Consider the following 11,619-nt stretch of genomic DNA (forward strand, 5'->3'; position numbering starts at 1 on the left):
AGGCCCAGAGCTGGCTCCCTGAGGCTATGCCCCTTTGCAGCAATCTCTAGCCACCCCCATTGGCCAGGGTGTCCCTCCCACTGGCCTTAGAGCCCCTCCCACCTCCACTCTAGATAAGGCCAGCCCAGGACCGCTTCACTGGGCAATAGGCACTAGGGCTGGAATGGGGCCGCCGGGCTCCCCCTGGCAGTGGGGGCTGCTGCTGCTGCTGCTCCCCCCTGCCACCCCCTTCTGGCTTTTCAATGTGCTCTTCCCCCCGCACACCACGCCCAAGGCTGAGCTCAGTAACCACACACGGCCCGTCATCCTCGGTAAGCCCCCGCCAGGCCCCTGAAGCGCCAGGCCAGACCTCAGGGAGCCTGGGTCCCAGCCCCCTGGTAGCAGACCTGCCAAGGCCCATCTGCCCCTGCATCCGCCCTGATACCTGCTTCTGTGTTTGAGGGTCCAAATGCTTCTCCTGCAGAGAAATGAAGCCCTTCCCCCACCACACTGGTCAGGCGTCCCTGGGCCCTCTACCCAGGCGGGTGGAGTTGGGGGCGGGTGTGCCTGAGGGCTCAGCCAGGGCATTACAGCTGCTCAGCCCCCACCCCAGCAAGGACAAGCCCAGCCCAGCAAAACAAGAGGCCCATCAAGGCCTGCCTCCTACTCCTAGGCCCAGGCCCCACTCCCCTATACCTATTTGTTCTCACCTTGGACTTCGGCATTAATTGGAGAGCCAGGCTAGATATTTGCCTTTTGGGGACAGGGGTCAGTGGCCTTGGCCCCTGCACCTTCCTTGCCTGAGGGGAACCTGGGCTCTGGGCTGCTGGGGGGAGAGGGTGCGGGGGGGTTGTGATCGGAAAGGACCAAGTCCTTAGTTCCTGGAGGTGGAGGGTGTGGGAGATGAAGGGGTGGAGCCGGGCCTGGAGTGAGCAGCGGAGGGCAGGGGTGGAATCCAAGGAATTCAGAATGAAGGCTAGTGCCCACAGTGCCTGGCTGCCTGGGGAATCAGCTGGAAGCCAAGCTGGATAAACCAGATGTGGTGAACTGGATGTGCTACCGCAAGACAGAGGAATTCTTCACCATCTGGCTGGATCTCAATATGTTCCTACCCCTTGGAGTGGACTGCTGGATCGATAACACCAGGTACCTGCCGTCCCCTCTGCCTGGGCCCCCACACTGCCCCTGGGCTGCTGGCCGGCTGAATGGCCCCCTGCCCCCAGGGTTGTCTACAACCGCAGCTCTGGGCGTGTGTCCAATGCCCCTGGTGTAGAGATCCGCGTCCCTGGCTTTGGGAAGACCTACTCTGTCGAGTACCTGGATAACAACAAGCTGGCAGGTGAGTTCAGTGGGGGAAAGGGCGGGGCTCCAGCTGCCATTGGTGTCCCAGAGCCTCCCGTGCCGCTGCCTTCCCACAGGTTACATGCACACACTGGTGCAGAATCTGGTCAACAATGGGTACGTGCGGGACGAGACGGTGAGGGCTGCCCCCTACGACTGGCGGCTGGAGCCTAGTGAGTGTCTGCAGGGAGTGGGCTTGGGGCAGGGCAGGTGGGCCCCCGACCCCCACGGCCCTGACCCCACCCTGACCCCACCTGTCCCGTTGCAGGCCAGCAGGAGGAATACTACCGGAAGCTCGCTGGGCTGGTGGAGGAGATGCACGCTGCCTATGGGAAGCCTGTCTTCCTCATTGGTCACAGCCTCGGTTGCCTACACTTGCTCTATTTCTTGCTGCGCCAGCCTCAGGCCTGGAAGGACCACTTCATCGATGGGTTCATCTCTCTCGGGGCTCCCTGGGGGGGTTCCATCAAGCCCATGCTGGTCTTGGCCTCAGGTGAGAGGGCCTCAGACCACCTATGTCAATGAGAGGACTGGGGTTGGGGGAATGAAGCTGACCACGGGCCTGCCCTCACTCCTGCTTCTGCTCACGGTGCCAGGCTAAGGGTATTATTTACCATCCCTAAGGCATGGCCCCTGTCACTGGCCCCTGAGAGCCGTAAGCCCGGCCCGACCTGGTGACTCCTGCCAGAAATCTGTTTTGGTGACAAAAGGAAAGTGAACAGAGAGGAAATGAACCCCAGCAATCTGACACATGGGCCTAGGTCTGTTCCTTGTGGTCTCAGGGCCTGCCCACTTAGCTTTTAGCTGCCATCTACTTCCAGGAGCTTCCAGGTGTTTTCCAGGGATCTGCCTATGGAGGACAGATGTGCCCAAGCCAGGGCCAGATCCTAAAAGCCCCTTTGCCCTTCCCTGAGAAGTGGCACAGCTACCACCTGTTGAGCACTAAGTGTAGGCTGGGCAGAGCCAGACTCCACCTTCCTCCCAGGAGCGTACAGTCCCGGAGGGAAACACTCATCAGACTACGTCAATAAATGCCAAACAGACACAGTCTACCTTCATCCTTCCCAAGGACACAGCTCTGACCCCTGTCACATAGCTCTGGGCCACAGGGGCCAGCAGACACCTGGCTGAGGGAGAACCACCAGCACCATCTACACGCACACACAGCCATCTTCAGGAAACCAGCCCCTAGAGGCTCTTCAGCTCTGCTCCACAGACGTGCCTTCAGGGCTTCCCATTTAATAAGCACACATTGAACACCTACTGAATGCCAGGCCTGCTCAGAGTCTGTGGCTTGGAATCAGTGTTTGGATTGGGCAGGGGCAAGCTTGAGCATCCAGCTGAGACTGGGATGGGAGGCATGTTGTGGGCCAGAGGCAGCCAGACCTGGCTCCCTGACCCCCCTGCCTCTTGTTCACAGGTGACAACCAGGGCATCCCGATCATGTCCAGCATCAAGCTGAGAGAGGAACAGCGTATAACGACGACCTCCCCCTGGATGTTTCCTTCCAGAGAGGCATGGCCCGAAGACCATGTGTTCATTTCCACGCCCAGCTTCAACTACACAGGCCGTGACTTCCAGCGCTTCTTTGCAGACTTGCACTTTGAGGAAGGCTGGTACATGTGGCTACAGTCACGTGACCTACTGGCAGGACTCCCAGCACCCGGCGTGGAAGTGTACTGTCTATATGGCGTGGGCCTGCCCACACCCCGCACCTACATCTTTGATCATGGCTTTCCCTACACAGACCCCATAGGGGTGCTCTATGAGGACGGTGATGACACCGTAGCCACACGCAGCACTGAGCTCTGTGCCCGCTGGCAGAGCCGCCAGCCACAGCCTGTGCACCTGCTGCCTCTGCATGGGACAGAGCACCTCAACATGGTCTTCAGTAACCAGACTTTAGAGCACATCAATGCCATCTTGTTGGGTACCTACCGACATAACACCCCTGTACCCCCAGCTGCCAGCCCAGGGCCTCTGCCCCCTGAATAAAGACCTTCTTTTGCTCTCTAAGCCTTGACGTGTATTGTGGGTTGGGGAGGAGGCACTAGTGTCCACATAGCAGGCCTCACTGAGCAGTAGCCACAGGCCTGGTGCTTTGTGGAATATAAGGGCAGGATGGACTTCGGTGAAGCCTGGGCTTGAACTGGGAACCCTGAGATGTCTAGCTTCCCACTCTCCTGGTTGAGCTGTTGATGTAGCCTGCCTCTGCTTGGGGGATGGGGGACTAGAGGTAGCTGCACAAACAGCTGTGGGATGGAGGCATTTGGAGCCAAAGTGCAGGGCAGGGAAGATGTGAGTTGTCCTGCCCACTCTCAAAAGGGCAAGTGGATTCCACCTCTAGACAGGGTCTTTTTTTTTTTTTTTCTTTTTAAGGTTTATTTATGAGGGGGCAGTGGAGGCAAAGAAGATCTCAAGCAGACTCCCCACTGAGCTCAGAGCCCACCGCAGGGCTCGATCCCACAAACCGTGAGCCAAAATCACAAGTCAGATGCTCACCTGAGCCACCCAGGAGCCCCCATAGACAGGGCCTTTTGAGGGCTAAGTGGATATCAGAAGCACAAGAGTTTTTAGAATCTGAGGGAGAAACAGCCCCTAATCAGATCATTTCTCTAATGATGGTGTAATTAAGGGAACTAAGTGGTCTGAGAGAAAAGTTTAGGGAGCACCAAGGGGCTGAGTCTTGGGGGGTCAGGGAAGGCTGCCCAGAGGGGATGGTGCCTATTCTGAGATCAGACCGGATGAGAAGGGTCATGTGGGCTGCTATAACTTGGGTTTTTTTTTTTTTTTTAAAGATTTATTTATTCATGATAGACATAGAGAGAGAGAGAGAGAGGCGCAGAGACACAGGAGGAGGGAGAAGCAGGTTCCATGTCGGGAGCCTGACGTGGGACTTGATCCCAGGACTCCAGGACTGCGCCCTGGACCAAAGGCAGGCACTAAACCGCTGAGCCACCCAGGGATCCCCTATAACTTGGGTTTGAACCTAAGAACAATAATGCAGTTGCTGAGGGAGTTAACCAGATTTTCAATCTAGGAGACCCTTCTCTGGAAGGTAAAGCTAGCCCGAGGCGGGGACTGAGGAGGGGGAAGCTTGGGGAAGCCAGGAAAGGCAGTGCGGCATCCAGAGGGGACAGGATGCTGGCTGAGACTAACGCGGTAGTTAGGAGAAAGCTGTCAATAGATAAAGGGTCATTTGGGAAGTGAAATAAAGGCTTGGCCACAGGTAGAGCCCAGCATGCCTCCAAGCCACCAGATGGGCAGCCCCACAGCACCCCTCTTGTGAGAGGGAAGACAGCACTGGAGAACGGAAGGTCACCATGTGTCACCACGGTGGATAGAGCCTTGGTGTTTCAGATTTCAGGGAGGAGGCAAAGGCAACAAAAGAGCTGAGGGAGAGAGGGCGCCAAAGGACAAAAGGCAGCCATGCCTGATGCTGTCGGGAGGCCAGTGTGACAGCCTCAGGATTGAGGGACTTGAAGTCAGAGCTGGGATCGGGATCCGCAAAGCTAGGGCTCAGGCTGGAAGGCCGAGGAGCTGCTAACATCCCCCGACCCAGGCCTGACCCAGATGGAGCTGTCTGTCCCTCTGTACAGACTGAGGACTAGGGAGCAGGATGGAAATCCAGGCGAGGACATCTCCCCTTTGACAAGCTGCCTGGGACCAGAGGCAAAGGTGAAAGTGAAAGAAGATGCAGAAAGGGGCCAGCCAAGCTCAGGAAAGGTGAAAGCGAAACCAGGAAGCCCCGGACCAGCCAGGCGGGTGCGGGACAGAGGACCCGGCTTGGGCCTTTCTTGCTCCGCGCTGGTCGCACAGAGACCCCCAACCCCTGGACCACCCTGCCCACCTGGAGATGCTGAAGCTGGCGTTAGAGCCCCAACGGGGCTTCTCCTTCGAGAACTGCCAGAGGTGATGGGGGTGATGGTCTAGAGCTGAGCTGCTATGCTCTCCCCGAAGGCCTCGGGCACCGACACTCCAGGGCCTTTATTCCTGGTGGGGGTGGAGGGGCGGCAGGGTGTGTTGGGCGACTTGGGTTGCCAGGCTCCCGCCCCTAGAGGCGGGCGAGGCTGGGACGTAGTTGGAGGATGTGATGCGGCCCCAGAACCCCAACCTGGGCCACTCCACTCCGTTTCCAGAAACGCAACCTTAGAACGCGTCCTCCCGGGGTTCCGGATCCCTCATGCACACAAGACCGGAACCACCATCGCGGGCCTCGTATTCCGAGTGAGCAGGGACTTGGGCCTGGGGGCTTAGAGGGGCTGCTGGGGGATCCAAAGCCACTGGGCCAGCGACCCTCTCCCACCAGGATGGAGTCATCCTGGGCGCGGATACGCGGGCCACTAACGACTCGGTCGTGATGGATAAGAACTGCGAGAAGATCCACTTCATCGCCCCCAAAATCTAGTGAGAAATCCCCAACCCCGACCCCCTACTCAAGACCAACCCTGCCGCCGCCGCCCCCCCGCCCCCGCTTCTCCGAGCCCCGCCCACACCGAGCCTCCACTCGTTCTCAGCTGCTGTGGGGCTGGAGTAGCCGCGGACGCCGAGATGACCACGCGGATGGCGGCGTCCAACATGGAGCTACACTCCCTGTCCACGGGCCGCGAGCCCCGCGTGACCACGGTCACGCGCCTTCTGCGCCAGACCCTCTTCCGGTGCTGGGGCGGGGCTCAGGCGGCCCCGGGGACGGGAGCGGCCGGGGGGCAGGACTGAGGGGAGCTGGGCAGGGCGGGGGGCGGGGCGGCCAGAGCCGGGACCGGAAGGGGCCGCCCCAGGAGGAGCCGGCGGCCGGAAGGAGCGGCGCTGCCCCGGGCGCCACCACAGGAAGGGGCGGGGCCCGGGCCCGGAGGCGGGGCTGACCACGCCCACTCCCCCGCCAGGTACCGGGGCCACGTGGGCGCGTCGCTGCTGGTGGGCGGGGTAGACTTCTCGGGACCGCAGCTCTACAGCGTGCACCCCCACGGCTCCTACAGCCGGCTGCCCTTCACCGCCCTGGGTGAGCGCTTCTCCCCTTTCCCTGCCAGGCCTGGCCCTGCGGCCCTGGCCTTGCGTTCGTCCCGCGACTGGGTGGCCACGACCGACCTCAGATGCCCCTCCTGCCCGCAGGTTCCGGCCAGGACGCCGCGCTGGCGGTCCTGGAGGATCGGTTCCAGCCGAACATGACGGTGAGCAACACCTGTCCCCCACCACGTGTTCACTGACGGGAAGCGCACGCAGGAGTTGGGGTAACACACAGGGATTAGAGGTCAGGGAGGGCTTCTTGGAGGAGGTGACGACTGAGTGGAGGCTGAGGGGCCAGTGGAATCAGAATGAAGTAGTGCTATTCCAGCAGACGATCATCAGCGCCAGAGTTTGAACTGCCTGGAGAAGTCAAAGCTCAGGACAATGTGAAGCTGAGGGAGGCGGGAACGGCAAGTGGGGTCTGGAGTCCCGATTCTGTTTGAGGTGGGATGGAAGTGGATGACAGGTGTTGCTTCAGAGGCGCCTAAGGCCCGGAAGTAAAAGAGCAGCGAGCTGGTAGTTTGGGGACCGAGACGCATTGGTTGGGGGGACAATCCTGGAAGCAGAACCGTAAGTGTAAGAGAAGTTTGTGAACATGGGGCAGTGAGACAGTCTCTGGAGAGAACGAGGCAGAGGCCAGGGCAAGGGAGTCTGGGCTGGCTGGGGGAATAGGGAATAGGGGTCTGGGTAGGAGCAAATGGTAAATAGTCTGGGCTTTGAGATGAGCAGAAACCTGTAAGCTGTAGGCTGAAGGGCGCCAGCAGGGTCCGGCAGGTCTCCCCCACACGTATCATCACAGCTAGAGGCTGCGCAGGAGCTGCTAGTGGAAGCCGTCACTGCTGGGATCCTGGGTGACCTCGGCTCCGGCGGCAGTGTGGATGCATGTGTGATAACGGGGACCGGCGCCAAACTTCTGAGAACATTAAGCTCCCCCACAAAGCCCACAGAAAGGTGGGAACTTGGGAAATGGGGAGACCACTGGGGAGGATGAGGCAGTAGCAGGGCAAATGGGGGACTGCAAGATGGACTATATGATGGGCCCAAATTGAGAGGCTGTCCCTCCCCTCTCGCAGACCCAGCCAGCACTACTTTGCCCCTGGGACAACAGCAGTCCAGTCCCAGACAGTGAAGCCACTGACCCTGGAGCTGCTGGAGGAAACTGTGCAGGCAATGGAGGTGGAGTGAAGTGGGATGATGCTTAGGGCTTGGAACAAGGAGGAATAAACATAGAAAATAGAAAAACACCTAAGCAGATGGCTGTGTCGTTCCTGGGTGGAGAGGGGACAAGCAGCCCTCAGGACTCTGGCTAATGTACACCTGCAGGTGCCACTCCCTGCTGTGGCTCCAGTGCCTGGCCTAACAGGTGGCTTCACCCATCACCTCAGGCATCTACTCCTCCGGAACCCCAGTCCTAGCAAGCACGGCAGCTACAGGAGGGGAGCCCCCTCCCGACTCCACACTGCAGAGGTCCCCTGCTGCTCCAGTGCCTTGCTCTTGCCCTCTAGTCCACCGGGGAATGTTGTGAAACCCAGAAGGCCCCCTGCACTGCCCCCGCCTAGAGTCTTTACCTGGCTCATCAGCGTCCCACAGCAAACCCCACACCCCTCGGTCAAGGACGGCCCCGTGGAGCTCACTGAGTCAGCCCTGAGTATTGGTAAAGGAGCTGCTCCCTGACTCCAAAGGCAAGTTCTCACAGAACACTCCTCCCCCCTGCAACACCTGTACCCGTGGAGCCCCTCCCTTGACCAGGCACACCCTGAGGTGCTAACACCAAACAGGCCTTCTCTTTGAACGTGCTGAGCTGTGACTGGGCGGGGGTGGGGGGGTGGGGGACTCCTAAGTTTGCTGGGCTGACAGGAGTCCTAGAGCTCATGCAGAGAGAGATGACATGACACATTTATCCAGCAGACCTTTGCTGGGCACCCACTGAGGGCCAGCCTAGGTGCCATGTGCAGGCAGGAGCATCCTGCCTTCAGAACAGCTGTTTCCACCAGAGCCTCGAAACTGTTAGAATCTGTTAGAATCTCCCTGGGGAGCATCGTCTCTGAGCTGGACATCCCCGGGCCACTGATTGTGCCCCCTCACACCCCGTATTTTATTATGAAGATTTTTAAACATAGAAGCTGAAAGAACTGCATTGAACACATGTATACCCACAACTGACTTTACAATTATTGTTATATTTGCTTGATCACATTTCTATTCCTCCATCCCTTGTTCAACCATTAACTCATCTTATTTTTTGAAGCTTGGAGTCCCTTGGTGCCCCCACACCCTCTAGGAGCCCAGCCAACTTACCCACTGCAGCTGCACGCAGGGCTATCTTCTCTTCCTCAGTGCAGGCTCAGCCTTGAACTCTATAACAGATGGGCTGTGGACACCAAGAACTTGCCCACAGGAGCCCGAAGGCCTGGAGGCTGTCAGAGATTTGGTGGCTGCCACCCTTACACCCATAACCTCCATTCAGGGTCAGCCAGTCACCAAGGGCTCACACCTTACCCTCCTCTCAGGGTCCCTCTCAGGTGTCCTCTCATCAATAAGTGTGGGCTTCAGAGCTAGATGAAATTTTGGGTCCAGACACACTATGTGCTGGTAGGAGAGATACCATCTCTCTAGGAAAACCGACTCCTGTTCCAGGTTGGTGAGAAATCACTGAAATGCTGTTAGGATTTGTGACCTGCTGGAACCCCTGTCCTGGCTGCATGGCCTTGGCCCTCCACAGCAGAGCTGGCACAGCTGGACATTCCCTCCACCCATCAGGCACTGAGCAGGCTTCTCTGAGTCTGGTGCCCCAGCCAGCCCTGAGACACTTCCCTGATCCCAGCCACCAGGCAGTCCACACAAGTCCTTGCTACTTAGCACATACTTAGGGATGTGAGGTGGTTCAAGGAGCCAATCAGAGACCAGGTTTTGGGGGAGTGGAGATGAGAACCTCACACCTGGGCTCTGTCTGATAAAGCCCAGGCCTGGGTCCAGGACCTTAGCCTAGAGATCCTCCTGACCAAGGCTTCAGGCCTGGGACTTTTGCCCAAGGACAAAGAGAACCATAAAAGCAGGCTCAGCTCTCAGCCTCATGCCTGCCACAATGCTGCTGCTCAGTCTGACCCTTAGCCTGGTCCTCCTCGGCTCCTCCTGGGGTGAGTGGGCCTGGACTAGCCCTGATGACCAGCCCTAAAGCAACCTGGCTCCCCAAACCAGCCCAGGCTTCCTGCCCAGGGGCTCAGGGCAGGGGCTGGGCTGGCTGGAAGGAACCAGGTGGACAGAGTGGGTACAGGAAAAAGGATATGCCAGGGCTGGGGCCGTGTGGGGGGTATGTGTGTGCAAGAGGTGGGCAGGGGCTGGTTTCACAAATGAGACAGGAGATCAGGCCAGAGCTAGAAGCCAGGGATGGTTGAAAAAGCTGAGAAGTAGAGGTTGGACATGTAGTTTAGGGAGAAGCCTCTGGCTGTTGAGGCCTGGAGCAGGTGGCAAGGCCAGGAAGGAGACTATCCCAGGGGTCAGGGAGAAAAATGGTCTGAGTTGGAGGGTAGGAGTAAAGTTGAAGAATAATGGGACGGAAGGGTGGAGAGACATGTGAGAGAATGGACAGAATTTGGGGGGTGGTTAGACACAGGTAAGGACATGGGAAACCAAGATACCTAGGGGTGCTCAGGGTGAGAAAGGGTAGTGACAAGCCCTCTCGATTCGGACCTCTCTGAGGGGCAGAGCCCAGGGGCACCCAGGAGGTGGGGAGAGGTGGGTGGGGGTGTAGAAAGCAGGTCCTCACCAGCCCAATGGCCAGGCTGCGGCATTCCTGCTATCAAGCCAGTCCTGAGCTTCAGCCAGAGGATTGTCAACGGGGAGAATGCAGTGCCCGGCTCCTGGCCCTGGCAGGTGTCCCTGCAGGTACGTGTACCCTGAGCCCTGAGGGTGGGGCAGGGTCCCAGGTGCTTCATGTAGGGTTAGCCTGAGCCCACCCCTACTTCTGACCACTGACCCCAGGACAAAAGTGGCTTCCACTTCTGTGGTGGTTCCCTCATCAGCCAGTCCTGGGTGGTCACTGCTGCCCACTGCAATGTCATGTGAGTACTCCCACTCTACCCGCCCCCTCAGCCCACTTCTCCCCACCTCGTTCCCCTGGATGCCCCTCTTGTCACTCTGCCCTCCCTGTGGCTGCACAACCCCACTCTGACTGCAGCCCTGGCCGCCACGTTGTTGTCCTGGGCGAGTACGACCGATCATCCAATGCTGAGCCTTTGCAGGTTCTGTCCATCTCAAAGGTGAGTGTCTGGGCTACAGACATGGAAAGGAAGAGTGGACAGGGCAGGTGGGTGGGCTCTGGGAATGAGGAATTCAGGGCATGCCCTAGGCTAGCCCCTTCAACAACCATCAACCCTGCGGGGCCTTTGCCCACCACCATCCTATATGGGTCCTTCCTGGTTCCACAGGCCATCACGTACCCTTCCTGGAACCCCACCACCTTAAACAATGACCTGACGCTACTGAAGCTGGCCTCCCCAGCCCGGTACACACAGCGCATCTCACCAGTCTGTCTGGCTTCCCCAGATGAGGAGCTGCCTGCAGGCCTCAAGTGTGCCACCACTGGCTGGGGACGCCTCAGCGGCGTGGGTAGGAATTTGGGCCAGAGATCTGGGTAATGTGGCTAAGATGGGAACAAGTCATCCAGGGCCGAACTACCCCCTTCTGGTCCACAGGCAATGTGACCCCAGCACGTCTACAGCAGGTGGCTCTGCCTCTGGTCACCGTGAATGAGTGCAGGCAGTACTGGGGTTCACGTATCACTGATGCCATGATCTGTGCAGGTGGCTCAGGGGCCTCCTCATGCCAGGTGAGCATCGGCACCCTGTCCTGCCCTCTCCACTGCCCTGTGGCACCCCCTAATCACCATGCTGACTTTTCTCTTCTCCCTCCCGCAGGGAGACTCTGGAGGCCCTCTTGTCTGCCAGAAGGGGAACACATGGGTGCTTATTGGCATTGTCTCCTGGGGCACCACCAATTGCAATGTGCGCCAGCCTGCCATATACACTCGGGTTAGTAAGTTCAGCACCTGGATCAGCCAGGTCATAGCCTACAACTGAGCCTACCACAGGCCCTCTCCCCATCTCAATCCAATAAAGACTCCATGCTCTGTCCTCTTGTGTATTCTTGTTTGTCCTTTCAAGGGAAAGGAGAGGCTCTCAGGAGCCCTGCTCCCCACTTGGGACTTTGACTTCTGGCATGGCAGGCACTGAGTCAGATGTTCCCAGAGTAGCCATGCCCAGCCCGGGCTCCCACATCTTTCTTCTTCCTAGGCAA

The 11,619-nt window shown here is 58.7% G+C and overlaps 3 protein-coding genes across 4 annotated transcripts; all 3 read left to right on the plus strand.

Moving 5' to 3' along the window:
- Positions 1 to 20: 20 nt before the first annotated feature.
- On the plus strand, positions 21 to 3,336 carry LCAT (lecithin-cholesterol acyltransferase). Its single transcript, XM_041769867.1, has 6 exons — positions 21 to 311; positions 969 to 1,125; positions 1,203 to 1,318; positions 1,398 to 1,493; positions 1,589 to 1,813; positions 2,741 to 3,336. Exons 1-6 carry the CDS (start codon positions 164 to 166, stop codon positions 3,313 to 3,315), a joined length of 1,317 nt encoding a protein of 438 aa, XP_041625801.1. The 5' UTR covers positions 21 to 163; the 3' UTR covers positions 3,316 to 3,336.
- Positions 3,337 to 4,849: 1,513 nt separating this feature from the next.
- PSMB10 (proteasome 20S subunit beta 10) lies at positions 4,850 to 7,568 on the plus strand. 2 transcript variants are annotated; one of them, XM_041769868.1, is made up of 8 exons: positions 4,912 to 5,232; positions 5,460 to 5,547; positions 5,630 to 5,727; positions 5,838 to 5,978; positions 6,204 to 6,319; positions 6,430 to 6,488; positions 7,124 to 7,275; positions 7,398 to 7,568. In XM_041769868.1, exons 1-8 carry the CDS (start codon positions 5,177 to 5,179, stop codon positions 7,507 to 7,509), a joined length of 822 nt encoding a protein of 273 aa, XP_041625802.1. In that variant the 5' UTR covers positions 4,912 to 5,176; the 3' UTR covers positions 7,510 to 7,568. The 2 variants fall into 2 exon arrangements, with proteins under 2 accessions (XP_041625803.1, XP_041625802.1); XM_041769869.1 differs by lacking the exon at positions 7,124 to 7,275 and having other exon boundaries at positions 4,850 to 5,232.
- Positions 7,569 to 7,715: 147 nt separating this feature from the next.
- On the plus strand, positions 7,716 to 11,526 carry CTRL (chymotrypsin like). Its single transcript, XM_041769870.1, has 7 exons — positions 7,716 to 9,461; positions 10,106 to 10,209; positions 10,306 to 10,385; positions 10,502 to 10,583; positions 10,752 to 10,932; positions 11,019 to 11,152; positions 11,241 to 11,526. The coding sequence occupies exons 1-7, from the start codon at positions 9,398 to 9,400 to the stop codon at positions 11,400 to 11,402; spliced, it is 807 nt and encodes a 268-aa protein (XP_041625804.1). The 5' UTR covers positions 7,716 to 9,397; the 3' UTR covers positions 11,403 to 11,526.
- Positions 11,527 to 11,619: the final 93 nt, after the last annotated feature.

Source organism: Vulpes lagopus, chromosome 10 (genome assembly GCF_018345385.1).
Source record: "Vulpes lagopus strain Blue_001 chromosome 10, ASM1834538v1, whole genome shotgun sequence".
Classification (NCBI taxonomy): domain Eukaryota; kingdom Metazoa; phylum Chordata; class Mammalia; order Carnivora; family Canidae; genus Vulpes; species Vulpes lagopus.

Excerpts from the sequence above, each read along its gene's own strand:
- LCAT (XM_041769867.1), top strand. The coding sequence starts at position 164 with ATGGGGCCGCCGGGCTCCCCCTGGCAGTGGGGGCTGCTGCTGCTGCTG. Across the intron at positions 1,319-1,397 it reads GGATAACAACAAGCTGGCAG|GTTACATGCACACACTGGTG; the intron begins GTGAGTTCAGTG and ends GCCTTCCCACAG. Across the intron at positions 1,494-1,588 it reads CGACTGGCGGCTGGAGCCTA|GCCAGCAGGAGGAATACTAC; the intron begins GTGAGTGTCTGC and ends GTCCCGTTGCAG.
- PSMB10 (XM_041769868.1), top strand. The coding sequence starts at position 5,177 with ATGCTGAAGCTGGCGTTAGAGCCCCAACGGGGCTTCTCCTTCGAGAAC. Across the intron at positions 5,728-5,837 it reads TTCATCGCCCCCAAAATCTA|CTGCTGTGGGGCTGGAGTAG; the intron begins GTGAGAAATCCC and ends ACTCGTTCTCAG. Across the intron at positions 7,276-7,397 it reads CCCACAAAGCCCACAGAAAG|ACCCAGCCAGCACTACTTTG; the intron begins GTGGGAACTTGG and ends CCCCTCTCGCAG.
- CTRL (XM_041769870.1), top strand. The coding sequence starts at position 9,398 with ATGCCTGCCACAATGCTGCTGCTCAGTCTGACCCTTAGCCTGGTCCTC. Across the intron at positions 10,933-11,018 it reads GGGACGCCTCAGCGGCGTGG|GCAATGTGACCCCAGCACGT; the intron begins GTAGGAATTTGG and ends TCTGGTCCACAG. Across the intron at positions 11,153-11,240 it reads CAGGGGCCTCCTCATGCCAG|GGAGACTCTGGAGGCCCTCT; the intron begins GTGAGCATCGGC and ends TCCCTCCCGCAG.